We start from the raw sequence: 23,725 nt of genomic DNA, 5'->3' as shown, positions 1-23,725 counted from the left end.
TCAAGACCTGTACAACTTGTACCTCTTGCAAGCTATTTTTCCAGATCTCTGCAGCTGAAACTAATCTTTGCCCTTGGTTTTCCCATTTGACTTAGGCCAGTCAGCTTAGTTGCTGGTATTTTTGAAAGAAAACCTTTACTGAGTATCTACCTAAGATCTGGACTTGAGCCCATTTACTATTTTGAGTTGTACTGCTGTTCTCCTCCCCCTTCATTTTTGCTCAGGGTGCACAGTTGAATTTGCTTATGTTAAATGCACAAATGAGTGGTCTCCATGGCGATCAACTGATCACCAGGTGGTGGGCATTACCATGGCTGTCAGGAGGCCAACAAAGCATCAAACAAGCAGGAATTTTCAACAGGCCACTGGGAATTCTAGGTCTCCAACAGTAGGGAGTCTTGGTTACAGCTATGATAATTATCATTATCAATACAACAGTTCATTATCTGCCAATGGATTTCCATTACTGAATCCATACATTTTATCCCAGTCTACTTTGCTCTACAGAAGAGTGCTAGACCCTTACCTGCTTAGTTAAGCTATTTAGTGTCTCTAAGTTTTATGTTTTTCATCTGTAAAATGCAGATAAGACTATATCCCTTATACAGCTGTGAGAATCAAGTGATACAGTGTTAGTTAAAATGCTCAGTTCAGTGTCTGGAAATCTAGTAGATGCTCAATAAATCTCCACTAACTTATGAACTTTTCCAAACAGTAAACTAATTTGGAAAACAGTACTGTAAAAGACCCTGAGAAAGCATCCAAAAATCAATAAGAAATGAACGTTCACTACTGTGGGACCATGGATGCCTACTCTCCCTTATTAAATGATATTATGAGAGGTTCTTTTCTGGTCAGGGCAGATACGTATTGTCTCTAACTATGTGACCCTGCATCTTTGGAGTTAAAAACTCCAGTGAAACCAGTAAAAGCCAACTAACTGACCAAACTCCAAGTTCTCAGGCCCCACTCAGGCCAGGTCCCCAGAGCACCGTGCTGGTGTGCCAGTAAAGGCCTCTCCCGGCAGAGCAGATCAGCGTCAGCCCTAGGGCTGAGCGTGTGCTCTCTCAGAGCCCTGATGTCCTGGGCCAAGAGCAGAGCCGTACCTGTAATTGTGGAACCAGTTGATGACAGTGCTGGTTTTCAAGTTGAGCTGGGTGGCGAGCTCTTCGATGGTTTTTGGTGACGGGTATGGCTTTTGCTGATAGGCTCGTTTCAGAGCTTCCTTCTCTTCGGGAGCCAGCACCACGCGGGGCTTCTTTAGCTGGTGCTGGGGCTGGGGGCTGGCGCCCTGGCTGTAGTCAATGCCAACGGATGGGGGCTCACAGGGCTGGCTGTCACTGACTGAGCTGTGCCGCCGCTTCATGTAGGCTGCAGGAGGGAAACATGTCAGGCTGAGATGCAGGCCTACTTTGAGATCAGCCCAAACCCTGACCCTCAAGAGCACAATGCTACACTGTTGAATCCCAGTGACTTCTGTGCAGCCTGTGGTGGCCGGCTGTTCTGCCCTGCTCTTCCAAGAGCATCCCAAAACACTTGGACTAGAATCATTCATACACCCAACACATACTCAGCAAGGACCGGCTGGGTTACAATGTGAGCTCCCCATCTGTCCCTGCATGGCTAATAGTTCTGTGAAGGACACAGAGAAGATAGATGACTCTAGGAAAGTGTGATGAGGGAAGCAAGTGTGGGGTACCATGGAAGGGGACACCAAGGGAGATAGCTCAACTCAGCCTGGGGAGGGGTCAGGGGAGACTTCCTAGGAGAGATGATGTTCAATTGAATCTTGAAAGCTAAAGGGGGATTAGCCAGAAACAATAGGTGATGAGATAGGAGATGATAGGAGGAGGTTCCAGCAAGTGGGAACAGCATGTGCAAAGACACAGAGGCACGAAACAGCATGACCAAAGTGTGTGCACTGTGTGTGTGCATGTGCGGTGGTGGTGGTAGGAGAGCTTGCTGGACATAAAACTGGAGAGATGGGCAGAGTCGAGGAAGGCCACAAATTTGGACTTTACCTTGAAGGCAGTGGGGAGAAATGAAGATTCTAATCAAGCTGTATATGTTTAATCAGCTACATGTGCTTCTGAATGGCTGCTCTGGCTACAGTTTGGTGGATGGAGTAGAGTGGGAAGGATGGGAAGAAGGCATTCAGCTAGGAGGTAAGGATGATAAAGACTTGAACTAGGCAGTGGTGATGGGGTTGGGAAAGTCAGAGGGCTACAGAGGTGTCAAGGGGGTGACATGAAGGGAGTTAGAACCTGACTTAATGAGGGACTGAGGAGACAGAGCTGAGGATGGCTCCTTGGCCTCAGGCTTGGGAGATGGGGTGGTGTCTCTGGCTGGGCAGCACAGGAGGAGGTGGCTAAAGGGAGAGAAGATGACGGCTCATCTTGGAAATGTTCATTTGGTTTTGTGGGGTCTCTGAGCCGTCCGCACTGAGATGTTCTGCAGGAAGTTGGATAGGCAGGTCTTGAGCTAAGAAGAATGGTTTGGGCTAGAGAGAGGAATTGGGAACTACTAGGATAGAAATCGTAATCAAAGTCATGACACTGAGAAAAGAAGGGCCTAGAATAGACCCCTGGAAAACACCTGCATGCAGACGGTACTCCTGGGAAGCATACAGTGAGATGGGAGGGGACAGTGTGACAGAAGGGGTGAGGAAGGAGTGGTGGTCAGTCACATCGTGCTGCAGAGAGGAATGTGTGACAAGGACTTAGAAGTTCCTTTGGATTTAGTGACCAAAGGTAACTCCGGCGGTAGCTGGAGATCTTGATAGACAGAGATGGTGGGGCCGTGGGAGCGGAAGCCAGACTGAAGTGGGCTGGACAGTGAATGGGAGCAGGGGACATAAAGGGAGCAAGTTGAATTACTATCTTAAGAAGTAAAAATGGGAGATGGAATGGCTTCTTGAAGGGTTGAGGGTGGGACTTAAAAGATGACAGCAAGCTGGTGATGTTCCTGAGCTGAGGGGAGAGGACAGCCAGGGACACAGGCGAGTACGAAGATGAGCCCTGGGGGTGCAGGGGGACGGGTCCCGAACAAGAGAGGTGTGGGGGAATGGCAAGGACAGGTGGGGATCCAGACAAGCTATAGGGACCGAGGTGGGGACAGCTGGTGGCTTGTTTGCTCTATGAAGTTAGAAAGCAGGAGGAGAGGTGTTGGACATGTGGGAAAAAATCCTGAGGGTGGTGGGGTGGTGGGGGTGGGAGAGTGCAGAGGACCCCACTGAGGCTGCAGATACAGATCTGAGGCAGCACCAACCATGTGGGGCTGGGAAGTTCTCCAGCAGGTCCTGGGAGCCATGGAGGATGGGTGGAGGACAGGGGCAGAGCGCGCATGCCAGGCTGGGGTTTGCAGGGGGATGAGGAACGGGAAGAGTGAGAGATGGTGACTGGGGAGCACCAGAGTGCTGGATCAAGGAGTTGGGAAGTTGGTGGAAGGATAGGAGGGCAGCAGAAGGCAAACCGGTGGGGAAAAGCCTGGGAGTGTGTACAGAGTCTGGGGGTCACGTGGGGTAAGGTGGGATGAAGCACGGGAAGGTGGGAGGGTGGTGGCTCGTGGCCAGGGGGGCGGGTACCTCAGGCAGAGTGGTTGCTGGTGATAACCAGATCTGGGGAAGAGGCAAGGGTTAAGGAGGAGAAAGACCTGGAGGCCTGGCTGTGGGACGGGGTCAGGTCTTACAATTCCCTGGATGAAGCCGTGGTTCAGAGTCACAGTCCTAAGAAAAAGAAGAGTGTGAGCAGGAGGCTGGCAGAAGATGGGGATGAGGGGCCCTAGAGTAAAGTTCGCCGGAACGACCTTAACCCAGGGACGGAAGAGGCGGCTGGGGGGGTGCTCAGAGCCTGGGAGACATGGCCTGCCCTGGAAGGCACAGTTGGAACAAGAGCAGATGTGTGCTTATATGGCAGAATAAGCGCTGGGAGGAGCACAGAGAGCAGCTGTGATGAGGCTCAGGACTGTGCGTGACTGTTGAGGCGACATGCTGCGTGGGGAGGCAGCTTCTGCTCCAGGGCCCTCCCCTCTCAGTGCTCCTTGGGCTTACACAGCATCAGCCACCAACTAGTTACAAGCCACGTGGACTTCCTGTTAAAAACCCTGCCAACCTCTTGAGCAAGTGAGTCATCCATAGTGCTCTTCTTAGTGGATTAGCTTGAACCACAGTCTGAAAATTCTTTAAAACTTCCTAAAACTGATGGAAGATGAGAAGTAATATTACTAATTCAGACAGCAGGTGGGAGTAAGAGGGGCATGTCAGCAGCAAACGGTATCACTTAGTCCTCACAGTCATGTTGCGTCTTCCCCCGTTACAGATGGACAGACTGAGGCTTAGCGGTTAGATGATTTGTCTGAGGTTACACTGCGGGGAAGTGACGGAACTGACGCCTGGCCTCAGCCTGTTCTGGGCACTGCTGCCTGCCTTGCTCTGCCTGATGGTGGCCAATCCCCCTACCGAGGCTGTGTCCACAAGGAACCACACGTCAGCAGCACTGATGTTCGGCCTCACGTAAATGTCACAGGAGAGGACTTTGGATTGCCAGGGTCCATCTGCAGCCTCTGGGGAGAGGACTGAGGCTGTGTGTGCATCTGCACGTGCCTGTGACTGAAGCAGGCTGGTTCAAGGGCCATCTTGTGACAGGGAGGCACATGAGGGTAGAGTGAGAAGGTTTTCAAGGAAGGAAGGGAAGCTATAAAAGATTCACGCTAACAGGAAAAGAGCAGATGGCTTATGGAAGAGAAGGAAGCACAGTGAACATATAGTTTGGATTACCTGGTGCAGAATTTCTAATCTAGTCTAGCCTGGGAGTATAACTTATTTTCATCTATTTTAATGCAATACAAATTATTTCAGTAACTGTCCTTTACTGAGCACTGTACGTGTTGGTTGTCACACTGGCCTCACAGTGTACAAGAGCATTATCCTCCTCAGTTTGCGGATGTAGAGACAGGCTAGGGAGTTATGTAACCAACATGCCATTTTATGGTCAGAACTAGGAAATAATTGGGAGGGCAAATCTCCCCCAAAGAAAATGCACATGACAGAGTCAAAGGCCAGAAGGAAATGAGCCTGGTCTGCCTAGCCAGCTGCTCCCTGGGAGGATGCCCAGCAGCCAGAGGGACCACAGAAGCACTAGGCGCCCGTCACCCAGGGCGGGGCCTGACGGGACAGTTGCACGGCTCCTCTAGAGAGATTCCCTTCTAGAGAAAAGACAGCAGGCCTTGGCCACTTTTAGGGACCATGGGAGGTGAGGAGGGACCTGGACCCAGCTGAAACACTAACTCTTTTGTAACACAAGATGGCACCTGGACCCCATGCGGGAGGAGGAATATAGGCCCAGGAGGCCCCCACAGATCTGTCTGTGGGGCTAAGGTCCTTTCCTGCTTGCTCACAAGGAGAATCACACCAGCAGGTGGTAGAACCAGGGCTGCCTCTCTCCTGCAGCAGCAGGAGGCAGCTTTCCCAGGGCTGGCCACAGGGAGGGAGCCATTGGAGCAGCGACCTCATGAAGCTCCAGGTGGCGGGCACGTTTGACGACGTGGAGGACCTTAAACTTGCCTGGGTGAGCTCTGCTACCTGCTAAAACTCAGTGAGGTGTACACTGGCTTCATGATACTCTCTAGTTTTATGTTTGAAATTTCCCATAATAAAAAGTTAAACTTCTCGGGGTGATGGGGCACCAGGCCTCTGGCGCTGTCTAGCAGGCTGGGGCCCGTGTCAGAGCCTTGGTCCATACTCCCGAGGGCAGACGCAGCTCCTGGAGGGCCCTGCCTGGGTGTGCGGCCTCTCCACACAAGGAGGCAGTACACAGATCCGAGGGTACCAGCTCTGGAGTCTGACCCCCTGAGTTGGGATCCTGCCCCCTGTGTGCCAGCTGCTGAGATGATGCTGTGTGTCCTAACCCCAGAGCCTCCTCTTTCACAGATAGTGTCATCTTTGTGGACAGAGCTGCGCAGATCGAGGGAAGCCCCAGCACAGCACCTGGCAGACACGAGGACCTGGGCGGGAGTCTCTCCTGTGACAAAAGGGTCCAAGCCCACAGGGCTCCCCGAGGAGGCACCAGGGATACTTGCTCTTCCTTGGAGCTCCAGCCCTCTCCCTGGCAGGGTGAGAACAGGGCTGCCCCATAGGCCTGAAAAGCAGGCTCTCCTGGTGAGCTCAGAGGATGTGAGCCTGGGCTCCATGCCACCCCCTGGCTCGGGCACACTGGGGCCAGGCACAGCCCTGCGCGCTGGTGGCACCCACTCTCCACCTGTAGGAGATGACCAGGAGGGCAGTCACAGCTTCTTACGGCCAGACCAGCAGCCAGCACCGTCTCTAAGGGATTCAGATTTGGCTACCCGGTGAGCTCACGGCACTGTGGGCGACCTGGGACCATGCCCTCTGAGCGGAGACTAATGAGAGTGCACACCATGGGACAGAGCAGGTGGTATGCTCTGTCTTCAAGGCGCCCCATTTTAGGATTTCTCCTGCGCTATGGCACCCTCTGGGCAGGGACGGTGATCAGCACTGGTGAGAGCAAGCTGCCCTTGGGCTTCCAGGTGGCTGTGTCCTGTGTGGCAGCACAGATGGCAGGGATTTGCTCTGGTGGGAATGTGCTCTGCCTCATCCTGCCTGCGTGGCCTTAATAGAGGCACCTGCCTTCTCTGAACAAGTCTCTTTATCTACAAATGCATTTGCTGATTAGCTCTCTAATAGGATGGAAGCTCTGCACTGGTACATGTGTAGTGAATGCTGTCACAGCCCACCCACCCACCCAACAGGACAAAGATGGCAGACAGGCCACCTCCGAGCACTGTGACGCTCACTTCTCAGGGGCCCTGCTCTCCTTAAAGGAGCGTACATGGACCCCAGGGTGACTGTAAGGAATTGTCAAAGTGCCCCCAATGCTATAATGTCTTTGAGTTCAGGCCGCTGGTAGAAAAAGTCACCAATCTGCTTGGGCACTCATCAGCTGATGACTGTCAAAAGATCTTTGCCTGCCTTACAATCCCCGGTCACGGATCAGTGTCCATCAGCAGTTCTGTGTGAAGGCTTTGAAATAAATGGCACATCTATAAATAAGGAAGTAGCCGGCTGGGGAGGTGGCAGGAGCTACCTTTCTTTTCCATCCGTTTCATGTCCATCAGCTTCTCCACGTTGTTGGGGTCATTGAGCCACAGCTGCATCCGGACAAAGGGTTCCCGTCCCTTCAGACTGAGCTTGTGCCAGGGCTTCGGGCGAGCCAGGAGGTCAGAGACGGAACCTTGGGTGAGCCCTAAGATGGTCTCCCCAAATAAGCGCTGGCCTAGAGAGAACAGAACCAGGAGAGGTGTCACCACTGAGACCCAGGGATCTGGAGGGACAAGCATGTGTTAAGGTTAAAATCAGACATGGTTTTAAAGGCCTAGAGTCTGGTCAGCTGGGTCCTGGCTCAGAGCAGGTACTTTGTGGAAGCATTTCCTCAACCAGATTTGTGATAAACTGTTGGTGACGGGGTCACTGTTACTCTGCTACACATTTCTCTCAAAAAAGCCTCAGACTTTGAATGAACCGAGGCCTGGGTACCACCTGTGGCATTTGTAAGAGGTGGTTAATCCCCAACCAGCTCAGGGGGTTAAGTAGCACCTGGGGAGAGCACTCTTGTTCCATCTCAAACTATAGGGCCACTGTCCTCCTTTCACAATTAGCAAGGTTATCAGGTCTTGCTGAGAAAACAGGCCACTTGACCCAAGGTCACAGCAGGAAAGAGAAGGAGAGAGAGCTCCTCGGCTGTTTTTCTGAAAAGCAGGCTATTTCCGATTCTAAAGTCTGTTCCCACAGTCTAAGCTGCCTTGCTGACTGAAGGTCACAGTGGATCAAAGCCCCTCCTTGATGCCTTTTCTCCAAGGCCATGGTAGGGAGCCCGCTCCCCAGGCTGATCAGAGGGTATTTCTCTCCAGAAAGCAGAGCAGCATTAAGTCTGTAATATTCCTCAGAAGCTTAAAAAGAAAACTTCTCTAAGAGCCACCTAGCTGCAGGGTAAGAGGGGCCACTACTTCTAAGGGAACAACTGAGAACCAGGCACAACCTGAGTGGGGTCGTGGGGGCACTGGAGTGAACCAGAGTTACTAGGTGGATGGAGATCAGGATCAGAGAGGCCGGTGTGCAGTGCCATGAAGTGGACGGAGCACGACAACCTCCTCAGCAGCTGTGGGCACTGACTACTCCCTGGGTGGCTCACGTCCCTCATCTGTGAGAGGGAAACACTGCCACTTGTGCTCAGGAGATCGTTGTGACAGAATGGAGAGGCACTGCCTTGTAAAATTTACTGCACGAAAAGTTTTGGATTTTTTGTATCTGTCACTTCAACTTAGAAATACGTTTACTGATGTTGTAAACCTGTAGTTTCCTTGCTTTTCAAACTCTTAGTTTAGCCTACAAACACCCTAAATCCTTACAAGTTTTTTGTTGGGGTTGTTTATATAAATAAATTCTACCTAATTCTAATCTGGCAAACAAATGTCATGTCATTCCAAGGAGCGGAAGTGATGTATATGAATGGCTAGTTACTATCTGCTTGATGTCCAGTTGTATGGGGGGAAATCAAGGAATTATTCTTGGAAAATTAGCTGTAGGACTTCTAGAGGTTTCACAGAAATGGCTCTCAATCTCGATCACTTGAGAAAGCTACAGATCCTCATGTGATAAAATGTGCATGCATACATTCTGCATATGATTTTAAGAGACCGACCCACAAACACTCCAGGATCCCAGGTCAAAATATAACAGGATACTTGGGTCTTGACCAAGCTGCCCATTTCAGCTGTAACTTGTCCCACTCTGTGTTCATTACTCCACTCAGAGACCCCAGTTAGGGGAGGCAGCTTCTTTCCTGGACCAGTAAGAACCACCATGAAGATGCTTCTCATCTCTAAAGTCCAGGGTGATGCTATGGAGCTGTTCCAGAAGTTCCTGCTCACAGAGGAGGAAGTCATCTGTCTGGTGTGAAAGTTGCACCCTTTGGATCGCTAATTCATGCTTCACAGCCTTTGAAAACGGAATTCCACAGGCCAGTAGGATTCTGCTGGGGCTGCATGAGACCAACACCAGCTAAAACCCCAGCAACGAAGGACACATGGCTGGGAAGGCCAAGGATGGATTTCAGTGTTCGTGATCTCACAACTTACGAGTGTTTTAAAATGAGTTTTCTTCAGCTGATTTTCAACTTTTACATGAGATGACACTTCTTCTAAGGGAGTGGGCAGCAATAATGTGCCAGGCCTGCCACCTTGGACTTGTGACAAGACTGTAGGGAAGGGGATGACCCAAGTCCAGAAACCCCTGCACATTTCAGTAACTCATGAACACATGGGGCTTCACAGCCATTTAAAAAACCAACAGCTAAATTTTTATGTTTATGAATTAGCTTAATTAAAAATGTTCTCAGTTGATACTACCTTTCCCTGTTCTGTTCAGCACCAGCAGTGGGTATCGGGCCTCAAGCAGACAAGTTGGCCTACCCACTGGGGTGGTCAGGTCACCACGCAAACTTTCCTGGGGACTCACTTCACTACTGCTCTCTCCTTTTCCATCCCGGGGGAAACAGACACGCAAGGCCCCTTCTGAAGGGACTAGGTGAATTCCAGCCACTCTTGGGCAGTCTTAACATGCCTTGCAGAGGATGGTGTGCCTTTAAGTGACTTTTGTATTTCGGAAAAGGAGGAGGACGTGAGTATTCAGAGAGTGGCTGTTTCCAATCTCTGGATGCCTAAACCAGGGGAACCTGGTCTGGTCAATACTACACCTCTGGAGCGCAATGGTTTAAAACAACGAAGCACCCTGATATTCCAGCAGCTACTGGCTAGCGACTGGTGCCACAGAGCCTTGGAGACCTGCCTCAGGCTAAGCATGCAGGATGCCTGGCATAGGCCAGGCAGATGGCCTGGGTTTGGCTGGGAACCCAGTGCGTAGGTGGTGAATGCAGTTCTGCAGGGGCTTCCTCATCCAGTGGAGGGCCTGCAAGATGGAGTGGCTTTATGAAGCAGGACGACAGTAATAGATGATTACCTACCAGACAGGGTGCTGAGCAATCGCTACTCCTACCCCAAGTGGGGCATGGTAGTCCAGTTTCACTGAGGAGGCTCAGAGAGCAGCTTGCTCAGTATCACAGAGGTGGTGAGCAGACGTTAGGATCTGAACCCAGGCCTCTAGTATGTCGTCCAGATGATGCGGGCTGATGCTGACCCTGCCCAGTTCTGCTGCCCACAGGGATGTGGAGCTCTTGTGTGCCCCAGTCTAGCTGGGTGGACTGGATGGCCTGAGTCTGCTCCAGACCGCATGGACATATTCTGAGAGCCCTGCTGGTGTGCAGGGGTGGGAGTGGGCTGGGATTGACATGTAGAGCTTCCACCACTATAAGCTGCTCAGCTCTCACAACTATAGGACATTTATGTTCTATAGGTGGCTTGTAAATGTTCAATCTGTTGGTTGGCTTGGCCTGAGGCTCCCTCTGTCCACCCTTCCTGAGAACAACAGGAAATGACCCACTGCCCCAGATGGGGCAGCTGTGGGGGGACCTACCAAGGTTGTTGTCTGTCAGCACCTCCTTGACCCTCTTGGTTATGCCGTAGGTGTCCAGCTCTGGAGACATGGCGACTAGCTCTTGAATGCTGAGGGCTGAGTGTCCGGAGAGAGGGAGGGGGGTGGTGGGCTGTGAGTCTGAAGTGGGCAGGTCGCTTGGTTCTGGCGGCTTGCCGTCCTTGCTTGTTTCAATGGGGGGACAGGGCTGCTGGACCAACTCAGTCAGACTCTTCACTGACTCGCTGGAGCTCATGGGGGACTCGGGCGCTGGGCTGCAGCTGGCAGAGGTCTTCGGAGTGCTTTCTGTGATGAGAGCACAGGAAAAACCGAGGCTGAGAGCAGCCGTCTTTTGCCACATACATCCACTTTCTGTATCTAGGAAATACTAATTAACGCCTCTACAAGACCGGTATGGCAGTCTAGGGGTCTAAACAAACTGTATCATAGTTTTTTGACTGAGAGTAACTTCTAATTTTTCTGCATTAAAAAATAAAAAATAGCAACAGAAGAAAAACTAGGGGTTTAAACAAAAGGGTTCTGAAGGCTCAGTACAAGGGTATTCTGTTAAGAAATATCTGTTGTATTAATCACTTGCTACCACTATTGTCATGGTTTCTTCTGATGGGACCCCATAATTCTATAATTCAGAAGTACCTCAGCTAAGTTACAGTTTCCATACTTATTTTGTCCATAATTTCCAGAACAAAATTAATGGGTAGGTTATTTTAAATGAGGGCTGCACATGAGGTGTGGTTACCACAGTTATGAAGACCCTCAAGAGGACACCTTGGCTGCCGGCCCCTTGGTGGCCCAGTGCTGAGTCTCCAGACCCCACGCTGGTTCCCACTGTGATCCCAGAGGGGCCCTCAGCACCCCGCCTGCAGGAATAGATGGAAGAGGAGCACCTGCTCTGCTCTCACTCAAACCCCAGGACACGCTTCTGAAAGCTGAGCTCTTTGTTCATCTATGCCATACTGTTGCCTGCTGGAAGAGATGGGCCTGTGGGCGTGGGCGCTCAGGCCTCCACACTCTCCTGTCTGAGAAGGGCCTCTGTCTTGCTCCCAGCGGGGAGTGCCACCTGCTGCTCTGTAGGTTAGTGGTCCCTTCTGGCCTCTGTTAGCATCGCCAGGAAAACCCGACATCCATTCTAGTTTTGGGATGTCTGGAATGGAGACTTTAGCTATTTCCCAATTTCCTGCATCCGGGGGGGGAGACATAAAGTGACTTAGCACTGGGGTCCTATCCACAAGGTAAAATCTGCCACCAGCTTGGGTCCTGGTGCAGTCTCTCCCCTACCCCCTTGCGCATGGCATACGGTGAGCCCCCAACTGTGACCTGTGTGAGGGGCCAAGCCAGAAAGATGGTAAGTTGCAGAGGGCAGCCCACTCACTGAATATCAGCACACACAGGCAGCCCCCCAAATGCTCCCTTCCTGACTAAACAAAACAGAATCCAGACTAACTGAATTTCAGTCAGCCATATAACCAGAGTGCCCTTTGCTGGACATTCTATATCCAGGATAGCAACCTATTCTGAACTCAAGAGGATGGAAAATGCATTCCAGATGCAAGGGATATTTTGTATAAATACCTAGAAAAATGAAATAGCAATAAAACAACTGCAATAACCCCACTTATTGTCCTAAATCAATACAGAGTTCCTCCACTGCATAAACCTGTGTCCTCGACCTGGAAAATCAGGTTTAAAAAAAGCAAACAAACCCAAAACACTGGTGTGTGAAGGATGTACAAAGAGACAGACAGACAGAAAGAGCAGAAATGGTCCACAGAAATCTTTATGGCAACATGAATCCTACAAAACCAGGTTTCTACTCTCTGCTCACCTCTGGGTCATCATACAACTGGATATAAAACCCAGCAAGTGTTATTTTTGTATCTGAAGCAGCAAAGGAATCGTACTGTAAATTTGCCCTGATTCACCCATGCGAGGGACCAGTTTGGCAGATCATCCATCTTGCTCACTGCGCACTGTCAAGGATGGCGTGAATCTCCACATGATAAACAGATTTCTTCTCAGGTTTGTGTCCTGTAACCCACAGCAAGGTCAAAATCATGGCTGCCTGGTTAACAAATCGTATGGTGCCTCTGCCCTGCTGCTTCCCTGTTTCACTGTGGGTGCCAGCTGGGCAGATTCCCCCTAAACACTGGGATACCAGAACCTTCCCATCCCAGGCGTTCTCAGCAGGCCACTCATGGGATTTTTTTGCTGTGACGAACCCCCAAGAGAACTCAACAGAGATGGCTCGCACACATTACTGACATCCCTCTGTGCTCCTGACGGTGACGGACAAAGGCAGACCCCAAGATCAACATGGTGCCTGGCCTGAAATGCAGTGGGCAGGTGCTGCCGGCCAGCTTGTGTCTGTGTCCACACTCTCCGAGTCTGTCTAAAAGGTAATGGACAACTTGAAGCTGAGCTCTTCTTGGGGGACAATTATTCACGGAGAGACATGTGCACAGATGCCACCATGGTTGCAGGTCACAGAAAGCAGAATAGGGCCCACGCTTTTGGATGGGCATGGACAGATGCAAATGGCAAAGGAACCCACCAGAGATGCCATGCATCACATGCTCAGAATGCCACGCTAGGAAGTCATTTCTTTGGAAAGCTCTCTCCGGTAAGCACTACCACTCCAGTGGCAGGATGGGCACCACAAAACCACACCCACTGGTAGGCTCCCACAGCCCCTGGCAGGGATGGCCAGGCCCCTCCATGCAGGGTGGACAGTGATCATATGACTCACCATCTTGACAGAACAGGAAATATAGTCAACAGAGAAGGAACACTACCTTTTTTCTCCTCCCCCAAAATTATCAAATGGAGTACTTTGGTTAGAACAGTACTTTGAAAGACCAAGGCTTTGCTCTACTCCATGTAATTAAAAATGTATTTAAAAAAAAGAGAAAAAGAAGGTGACCTGGGCTTGGCACTAAGGTGCTGAACTTGGGCATAGGGGCTGCCCTATCAGCGGCTGCGTTAGCACGACCATGGTTCTGGACTTCTTGGAACACCCTAGTTTCCTTGTTGGAGAACTGCCAGCAGGGTTGTAGGGAGGGCTGAACCCACTACATGGTTGCTGCAAAGAAACACAAGCTGAATTTGATTTTTCTTTAAAGAGCAGCTATTCAATTGTACTGAGATGTATTTGTTTATATGAAGGTCCCCTACATTCAAACTCAATCTCCATGATTTACTGCTGTTTCTCCCAAAGAGCCGGGCACAAGACAGGGACACTAGCGAGACCACCGTCTTACATCCTGTATGATACCATTTAATAATGTTCTGGGAAAGGTACAGCTCTAGAGACAGAAAACACATCAGTGGCTCCTGGAGATGAGGGGCAGGGTTGATTATGAAGGGGGCATGAGCAAATTTGGGGGGTATGATGGGAATTACTCTCTTAATTGCCAAAACTCAGAACACTTCTATGAGGGAAGAGTGACTTTCACTGCCTGCAAATTAGGCTTCGATATCCACTGGCTTAGGGGAGAATGGATGGAGATGCATCACTACATTCTTTCACTCATTCTGTGTCTGCTGAGTCACACTGCCGGGAAGATGGCAGTGAACCGGTCAGAGGGGGCCCTGCCCTGTTGGGGCTCACACCTGGTCAGGAAGATGGCCATTAACCAGGAGAATCTACAGGGCGATGAACATTACTATTAAGAGGCGGATGAGGGCAGGGACACTGCTATGGGCGAGGGTTTGGAGACCTCCTGGAAGATTGACATTTCAGGCACACTTCAGGCATGAACGGGGATTAGCCAGGAAAGTCCGGAGGAGGAGGAGTGGCAAGGGAGGTGGATTGTTCCAGACATCTGCTGGGTTTGAGGCATGAATGCATTTAGCGTGGCAAGAATATGAGGCAAATAGAGGCCTCAGGGGCTGGGTTGCACAGAGCCTTTGAATTGCTTAAGGTGTCTGAATCCTTGTATGGTCGGGAGCCAGGAAAAGGTCTGTTCAAAGATGGGCCCACCTTTCACCCCAAGCAGTGTTTCACTATGTAGGCACGAGACTGTGTACTGAGGCCTTGTCTGCAGGAGCAAAACACTGGAAACACTCCATCACCAGGAGACCAGGTCTCCAGATGGGGCTTGTTCGTACTGTAAACCATGTGCCTGAATGGCAGCAAGAATGCCAGGGCTGGAGCTGCATGTGCTAGCATCCAGAGTGTAACGTGCAGCCTGCAAAACAGTGTTTGAACACAGGTTGAAAGCCTGCACATACTACGTGTTGTGTGTAGCTACTTGGATATGCGGGGAGGGTATAAAATCATGCCCAGGAGTGATAAATAGCAAATTCAGTATTTGACTTTCAGGAGGAATGAGATTAGGGAGAGAGCTTCCACTCTGTGTGTAATGTTTTCTTTCTTTGAAAAATCTAGGGTTGAATTATGACCAAAAGTTCAGGTTAAATAAAGTAAGAAGTGAACAAGTTCACTGTTATGTCAGTAGAGAGAATGAATTTGTGAACACAGGCTGGGCCAGCCCTGTGGAGGCTGCCGTGTGGCCTGGGGAGAGTAGATGGTGGCCTGGAATGGACAGGTGGCAAAGTCGGGAGAAATGTATAGGTTCCAGAGAGATTCAGGAGGCAGCTTCCACAGGACTTGGGGGCTGCACTGATGTGGGGAGAGGGCCAAGGAAGAGGGAGGAAACAGGGCCTTCTCCACACTGGAGCTGGGCATCTGGGGGCGTCAGGGTACCATGGGGAGCGGTGCACCGCACAGGAGTGTCTTGGGGTGAGCGGGAAGATGGCATTAGGAAACCCTACCTAATCATCATTTGTAATAGCAGCTATGACCTAAGCTAGCATTTTTTGTGTATGCACTGTGTGCCAGGCGCTGTGCCAAGCTCAAGGGAATGAACTTTATCCTCATAGTGACCTCACAGTGTGAGGTAGGCACATCCATTTCCCTCTGTGACGGATGTAAGATACTGTGTCCAGTTACAGCCAGGAACCAGCCAGACGTGCTGTATTCTCAACAGCTCGCCTGCACAGCTGGGCAGCGCCCATGCTGCCTGCATCTGCGTGTCCATTAGAGGATGAACAAATGGTATGTCCTACCTTCCTGAACAGTGTCTCCACAATCCACACACCAATGTGCCTAAATCTCAAGAACATGACAGGGAGTCACAAAAAGCTGATATGCCCCTGGGATTAGGGACGGGAACTTAAATGCATTTGGTACCGTACATGAGCGCAGCAGTGGGCCGGGGGCATTTACACTGTGTCATTCGCTTCTCCTAATAGCCCTGTGTGGAAACATATACCCTGCACTCCAGCAGGGGAAAGCGAGGCTCAGACAGGCCACGTGACTTGCTCCAGCTCACATGCATGGGACAAGCATCTGAACCAGATCAGGAGTGGAAAGCCTCCAGGTTTTTGCCCATCCTCTGACCACCAATTACTGTAGCATCATGAGAGTCTGCCTGTCTTCTCTTCATTCACTCATTCATTCATTCACTAGTTTGCTCAAACATTTCTAAAGTGCCTGGTCTGTGTCACTCACTCCGCTAGGCCCTGGAATCAGAGACACGAGACACAAACCTTGCTTCCAAGGGGTCTGCAGCCCGCAGGAGTGGGAAAATTGAAAACTGGTAATTTGCGTATTTTAAAAAGCTCAGCCACACAGTTCATCTATCCAATTTTGACAGCAGGGGTAAGGTGTTACATTTAAAAAGTGATGGTGTGGATTAATTTTTTTGAAAGGCTTCGACTATTGCATGAGAGTAGCTTGGTTAGTCAGATATAGAAAACAGACAGTGACTCAGGGCCCTCTGAAATACATGAGGCATTCAGGAACTATAAAAGGATTATGAAAAATATTATATTCCAAAAACAGCAGGCAAACAACAGCTGCCTAAGTTTTCAATAGAAGCCAATTGAAAATGCACAACCCACCATAATTTTCAGAGACAAATCTCTCTGCAGTTTATCTGATCCACTGTTTAAATTTCCATACCCAGCCCACTATCTGAGTAATAATAACCCAAATTTCATTTAGTGTTCATTTGAGCAGTCAGGATAAAGTCATTTCTTATTATCTCCCCACTGTGTAAAAAACAGCTTGAAGGTAGGAAGTCAGCAAGCATTTTCACCAAAAAGTAATTATTGTAAGTGACATTTTTACTGCTGGCATGCCATAAGGCGAACTGTGCATTCAGAAGGACAAGTTGCTGAAACAAAATGACAGGGTACTCTGTGACATTCTGACAAGAACCCAAACATTATTTAACTGGTGGCTGGTCTGATGCACCACTTTTCATTACGTCCATAGTTTAGGCTTTGAGTCTGTGCCAAACCGGGAAATTCTGTCTAGAAAGACAAGTATGGAAAGATGGGAGAGGAGTGGGGTAAGGTGGGGGGAGGGTTGTGGGACAGAATCAGTGGTGGGGAGAGGTGGGAAGCATGGTCACAACCTGGCCTGTGTCAATGAGAATGAGGGAGGAAGTCAAAGGGAAAAGGGGCCTAGGGGAGAGGCAGGGGGTGGGAGATGGAGCTGGTGGTGGGGAGGGGGCCTTGGCCGCTTTGGCTGCAAAGTGGTGCAAGGATGTGCGGAAGGTTCTGGAGTGCCTGGTGCTGGTGTCCTTGGTCTGGTGGGAGCCCTGATAGCTTGGTAGGACCCTGCCCAGCTTGAGGGCCTTTCCAGCTGACAGCGCTGACAACTTCAAACGCTACAACAGGGTGACCACTGGTCTGGAACACTTCCCAGCTGAGTTCAGATACAGAGATTGTGGTGGAGAAACTGTGCCTGAGCTGACACATGGGGTCTTGCTTGCTTGCTCACATGGTTTCTCTCTGAGGAAACCCACAGCCTGAGGGCTTCTGGCCCAGCTTCTGTGCATCAAAGGTGAGTGGAAGTACCAACTGCCCTCCTCGATTTGTCATAAATCAGCCAGGCCTGTGCCACTCAGTAATGTGAGACCCTCCCCACGACATCACTGAACACCAACCCTTTCCTCCAGGGCACTGGCAGTGCTGAGAGGCTCCTCAGGTCCCGAACCCTGCCTCTGAGTCCAACAGATGCTCAGGGCCCCTTTAGGACCACCATTCTATTTCTCCAATCACGTATCCCCACTAGACACAGCCACTATGAAAACAGAGGAGTTTTTGCTTTTGATTATGAGTGGTATTTTGACAGATTAGAAGGGGCCTGAAACAAAATACATGGATACTTTAATAGATGCCAAGACACATTCAACACCCGCAACTGCCATGCTGCTGGACACGTTCTGCCGAGAAACAGAAGTAATCTACAACATACTCAGGTGTATCAGAAATGCCCCAAGTGGCCACACTGCCTCCTTTTCCAGGGCCTGGGCCTCACACCAGTGGGGAATGAGGGGAGCAATCTCACACCCCAGGTCCCATTCCCAAAGGTGCTGGGCAGGTCTCCCTGCCCAAGGCAGGTCCATTTCCAAATCAAGCATCAGCGTCCAGTCCTCCCCCACCCAGGCCTTGCTGCCCTCCTCAGGTTGGCAATAATCCTTGGTCCTCAGCCAGCCTGGGCATTGCCTTAAATCACTGGAAATCTCAGCAGACCCACCAAGTCGCCGTTTTCAACAGCACACAGGAGTAACCTGAAAAAGCTGGGGGCAGGGGTGGAGGAGGGCATGGGGTGGCCAGAAGACCTCAAGGAGCATCTGCTGCCCCAGGAAGGGTAGATGCCACCTCTCTTGGCTCTGGTTTCTTCTATAAAACAGATCAATGATTTCTCTCTCACACACATCCCAGCCCCTCCCAGGACTGAAGTAAGGCTAGGATAAGCCTAGATCAAAGCCCTGTACATAGCAGGTGCATGCTAGATCAAAGCCCTGTACATAGTAGGTGCATGCGTGTGTACAACAGTTTTTGAAGTCTGCCGAAGGAAGTCATAGTGACACAGAAGTCAACATACTTTATATATTTACAGAGAAAACTTAAAAAATAAAGTCAAGTTGTTATTGAACTTGTGCCATTTATTGTTTATTCCCCCAAACTTGACTTCTAAGCCACTTCTTGAAAAGAGGGCCTTTCATCAAATAAGGGAACCCTCTGAACACCAGGCAGGGGCCTGTGAGATCAGAGTGTGGTGGTGAACCAGGCAGACCTCATCAAGCAGGCACTGTCACCAAGACCCTGAGATGAGGGCACGAGGGCATAGAGGGGCAGCGGGAACTACAGCTGGGGAGCACCAATGCTGAGCGAGGGTGGCGGGGAGTGAGGAAGAGTCGGGGGCTGCTTACACGCTAGGGAGGAGGGACTTCAGCCTGAGGGAAGGGGGTGAGGCAGGATGCTCCCTGCTGATGTGCAATAAAAAAGATGGCTGTGGTGCAGACAAAGAATGATCTGGGGCTCTGGGCTGAGGGCTGCAGGAGGAGAAAGGAGAAAAATCTGAATATACAAACTGTGTTTAGCCTAGGTGACTGTGGGGACAGGGACACTGGCCACCAAGACAAGGAATGCCAGAGGGGAACAGTTCTGCAGACAAGGCTGAGGTCCATTTTGGGTGCATTTTACCAAAGGGGGCAGGTCTGCTGGCACACAGGGGTGGGGGAGGGTGTGTGGTATGGGGTGCAGGAGACACTTGCTTCTGTGCCCACTGCTTGGATGTTGCTCAGATATACAGACTCAGCTCCTCCCTTCAAACACTGTCTTGTGCAACTCGGGGCTCCCCTCTCCTCACCCTTGCAATTGATTTTCTCTCTTCTCTTTGCATCCCAGGTTGGGAAAGCACACTGGATCTGAGCAACTCCAAGCTGACTTGAGATGCATGTAGGGGAAGCGGCCCAGGGCCAGGTGACATGGTCCTGTGGCCTTGGCCAGGCCTGAGCTGAGCCAGCGCTCACCTATGAGGTGAGCACTGCAGCGGATTTGGGGCGTGATTTTCTTTCAAAGATCATCGTTTATCTTTTATGGGCTCTTAAGGAAATATGCATGTCAAAAGCAGAGTTTGGCAACTCCAAATTAATTTAATTCAAAATGGAAAATCCTCCTTAAATTACAATTCATCTTTTGTAGTGAATTCAGAGCCTGGCAACAACGCTGGGTGACACAGTTGGCCTGGCTTCAGGAGCACACTGCTCAGCCCATTTCCAGCTCTTCTACAGATCCATACTGATTTAGAAATAATGCTTTCAAATTACCTTCAATAACCTTATTACCAAACCAGCTGTGTGTATGAACACTTATCAATGCATCCCTGTGCATTAAGAGAAAATGTATGTCATACAAACAGTCTAAATATATATTACTGAGATGGGAAAAAACAAACCCTCTAGTTAAATTGCTTTGCTGTAATCAAAGATTAATCACTGTGGGAGCGGGTGTGCGCGCGAGCTGGCATGCATGCCTGTGTCCTAGCTTTTTCTCCAGGGTGCATTTCTGGCTTTGGGCAAAACTGCCCATCCTTTACCAAGAGTCAGTCATACTCTGGAAGGCAGCTCCCACTGCCATTTTGATAGGAATTAATTCTCCCAGGTTTCTAAGAGGTGGAGATGCTAAGGGGTGGTTTCTGAGTATCGCTTTATTTCTGAGCCTGGTAGGCCTGCAGCTTAGAAACTCTCCTTTCCCCCAAGCACAAGGTGGACAGCAGGCTGTGAGGTGTCCATCTGTGCAAGAGGCTTGAGTGTCTGTTCCAAGAGCAGCCTGTCCCCTCTCAGTGACACTGCCAGGCAGCCCAGTGTGCAGGTAGTGAAGTCTGGGCTGTGCTGGAATGTTCTTTGGCTGACCGCGGCATTGAGCATGCTGGGGTGGTGGGCCGCTGGCTGCCTTTCTGACAATATGCAGGTGAGAGAAGTGACCTGGCCCTACAAGGGCACTGGGCCATGTGGAGTAGAACCAAGTGACGTTTCCGTTGTATGCGACGGTTATTAGAAAAGCCATGAAGGTATGTTATTTTACACATCTTCCTAATCTCTCCATACTGCTTTACTTAATTTGTGATGAAACTGTTGATAATGGGTACTTAATGTAGGACAGTCAGTAAAAGTAATTTATCATCTTCCCGCTTCAGTGCTCACGTTATCAGCGAACTCATTTTCTGCGTTCATCATGCAATCAGCCTATTATTTGCATATTAATCAGGCAGTGGACCATGAAAGAACTGTATCCCCGCCAAATGCTGCACTATCTCAGGAGAAACACTCAGTAATTATCATACATCAGTGTTATGATGTGGTAATTGATTATAACATCTTTCTGCTGCCCCGGGGGAGCCCCTCTGCTAACCCAGCTCCAGGCACTCAGGACAGATTTTCCTCCCAGTCCAAATAGCTGCTGCTGGTCTGAGTGCTATTTTCATGCAGTATTGATTCTCTCTTCCCATTTCAGGAGATACTTAAACCATGTGCAGCAAAACTGGCCATAACTCAGGCACAAGAGGGTCTGGCCAGGAGGTGGCACATCCTTCTGGACTCTGTGTCCTCTCTTTGGCCTCTTGGCTTTGGAGGTGCCACTCTGACTTCTGAGAAAGTTTCCTTAGCAAGCAGAATGCTGCACGTCAGTCCCTCCTCACTGCAAAGTTGGTACAAAGGCAGTTTGGCTGCTTATTTTGGTGCCAAATGACAGACTAATTTCAGCCCTCTTGTAAAGGACAAACCCAACACCTGCCAGTTCAGACTCAGGCTGTACTTAGGGTTCTAGTTCCAAACGAAAGAGAAAACATGAAATCTAGACAAAGCTGGTGGTGAGTCCCCTGGCTTCTCCATCTGTCTAGGATTCCCTCCTCACAGGGAGCCTAAGTGTGGTCCAATGGCCAGTCCCCATGGGGCTGGGGCCGGGGTCCTGGGCTGGCTTAGGGCCACTGGCAGGGAGAAGGCATGACAGCCGAAAGGTTGGGTTGTCCTTTAGCAAGGGAAAGGACCCCAGGCCACTGTGTGTATTTTCCTTGATTTAGACTGAAGAGTTTGGAAGCAACATGGACCTGCCTCGCAAGCCAGATAGAGTACATGCATTCTGCCACCAAACTTCATAAGCTGGGGTCTGACTCTGCACGGACTTGGCACTGGGTCTGCTCTCTCTCTCTCTCTCTTGCCCAGCTCCCTGGCTAAAACACAAGGGATGCATCCCAGGGTAGCTGAAATATACAATTTTCTATGGATTTTTTCTTTTGTCTTGGATCTTGTTTTTGATTTTGGGCCAGTTATCATTTGAACCCAGTTTTTTTCTTTGTTCTGAACTGTGGCCTTGACCTCTGAGTGTAGTTCCAGGGACCAACCCTTCATTCACTATTGGGCTGAGGGCCAGCTCACCTGGACCCAGGCATCCTGTGGACACCAGCATGGCACCAAGGCCGCTGGTCTCAGGACCCGTGGCCTTCCTTCCACCTCCTTCCTGACTGGGGGTGAGTCGCTCTCCTCTCACAGCCTTGGCTATCTCAGTTCATAAGATGGGGGAAATCATTTCCACATTACTAAGGATTCAAGGTTTAGCACCATGTGTGGCACAGAAAAGATGCAAATACTCGAGTCTTCTCATTTTATTCCTACCATTTTTAAAAGATGATCTGAGGATTTTTAGGCTTTTCAGTTTCTTCATCCTTCCCTAGAACCAAACCATGAAAACCAAAGTCCTCATTTGCTCCTGTGACCTACTTTTGCCACTTGTACTAAATGTCCAATGTACTGTAAATTCTGTTTTCCAAAGAAAGTCTGAAGGGGAGAGAAAGAAGACGTGTCCAGAGGCCCGTGACTAGGGCCTGCCAGGGCCTTCTCCAAAAGGGGAGATTGGGCATGCCAGCATAGGAGGCACGGGCAAAGCCACCAAGAAAACTTGAGAGAGATGGTGTTGCCACTCCCCTGTGCCCACTGTCACACCGTATGCAGACAAGACGGCCTGCTTCTACACTAGTTTGCCCCAAATGGCCTGAGTGAAGACCTGTAGCCTTCCTCTCCAAGCTCAAGATTTTAGGTTGACTTTAAGGCATGGTGGATGGACAGGCAACTTCCAAAGATGGGTGGCATTTCAGAGGAGCCAAGAATCTGGAGAGCTGCAGGTGGGTCATCCTGCAAGCAGACTGTCGGTCCGGCCCCACCCAGCAACGTATGCACTTGACAGTCTCCACCCAAGGACTGAGTGCACATTATTATTCTGCAGCTATCCATGCCCACGGCCGGAAATGACACATAGTAGGAGTGGTTTATAGTGGCAACGGTGGAAAAGAAAACATTCAAATAGCGCTTCCTCTGTGCCAGCTGCTGCCCTGGAGGTTTACATGACTTTCCTCCACAAAGTCATGTAAACCTTCCACCAGCCTAGGTGATACTTTATTTTCCCCATTTAATAGAAGAAACAGACACAGAGAGGTCAAGTCAGTTGCCCAAGGCCACACAGTCACTCTGTGGCGCGGTAAGACGAGCCCTGGGCAGTTGGCTCTAAGGCCACCACGTCATACTGTAGCTCACATGTGCTCAAGCCTTGCCATGGCAGGCTAATTTAATGTTTTACTGTTAAAATCAATTTAAATCTCTCTCACTAGCAGTTGGTTAAATAAAATGTGGTCTGTCCAGGTGTAGGAAATCCCTAAAGCTGTAAAAAGAGGAGGGAATTATTTACATACTGGCTCAGGAGAGTCTCCACGATGTAAAGGGCAGTGAGCAAAGCAAGGTGTGGTGCCTGGTCCTAAGGCCCTTCTCTGTGGAGCAAGTACCTGGGGGCATGGACTACCGGCAGGAGGCCAGGAGCAGGGTCACCTCTGGGGAGGGCAGCTGGACAGCTGGGGGATGAGGGAGCATGGGCAACTTACTTTTTAAAAAGGGTGTGAGCCCTTTAAAATTTTGTGTTTTGTAACTAGGGTGCACTTATTTAAAACAAACCTCACAAATTATTTTTTAAAAAGTCAAATAAATCTCTTATTCTGGGTGACTCTAATGCTGTCCTCTCTTTTTTGGGAGGCGTGGTGACAGATCCCCCTCGGGAACTGAGACCTACTGCTGCACGTATGGGGACTGATGTTTGCCGGAGCAGCCTCACCTGGGGGCTGTGATGCTCTGAGTCGCAGCGTGGAGTGGGCTGGCTCCGGCGTGCCTGAGCGGCCCAACAGTGTGGCTCTGGGGAAGGGCAGGCGGGGCCAGGCACACAGGTGATACTCGGACACAAACCTGACAACCACATTTCAAGGGTGCCCATGAGAAACGCATCTTCCTTTCCTGCAGCTAGCAGGCCAGGAGAGGGCTGCCCTCT

At 50.2% G+C, this 23,725-nt stretch overlaps 1 protein-coding gene across 14 annotated transcripts in view; it reads right to left on the bottom strand.

The window, feature by feature from the left end:
• CUX1 (cut like homeobox 1) overlaps positions 1 to 23,725 on the bottom strand; it is a 370,873-nt gene that overhangs the window by 29,773 nt on the left and 317,375 nt on the right. For 11 of the 14 annotated variants that reach the window (XM_073215149.1, XM_073215150.1, XM_036998750.2 and 8 more), the window contains 3 exons: positions 10,544 to 10,846; positions 7,101 to 7,289; positions 1,107 to 1,371 (listed from right to left, as the gene is read on the bottom strand). The exons of the other annotated variants lie outside the window; for them this stretch is intronic. In XM_073215149.1, coding sequence (XP_073071250.1) covers positions 1,107 to 1,371; positions 7,101 to 7,289; positions 10,544 to 10,846 — 757 coding nt within the window. The remainder of the gene's footprint in view (positions 1 to 1,106; positions 1,372 to 7,100; positions 7,290 to 10,543; positions 10,847 to 23,725) is intronic. 14 annotated transcript variants of the gene reach the window in all.

Source organism: Manis javanica, chromosome 10 (assembly GCF_040802235.1).
Source record: "Manis javanica isolate MJ-LG chromosome 10, MJ_LKY, whole genome shotgun sequence".
Classification (NCBI taxonomy): domain Eukaryota; kingdom Metazoa; phylum Chordata; class Mammalia; order Pholidota; family Manidae; genus Manis; species Manis javanica.
Note: the sequence above shows the minus strand (reverse complement) of the source record. Positions and strands in the feature narration are given on the sequence as shown.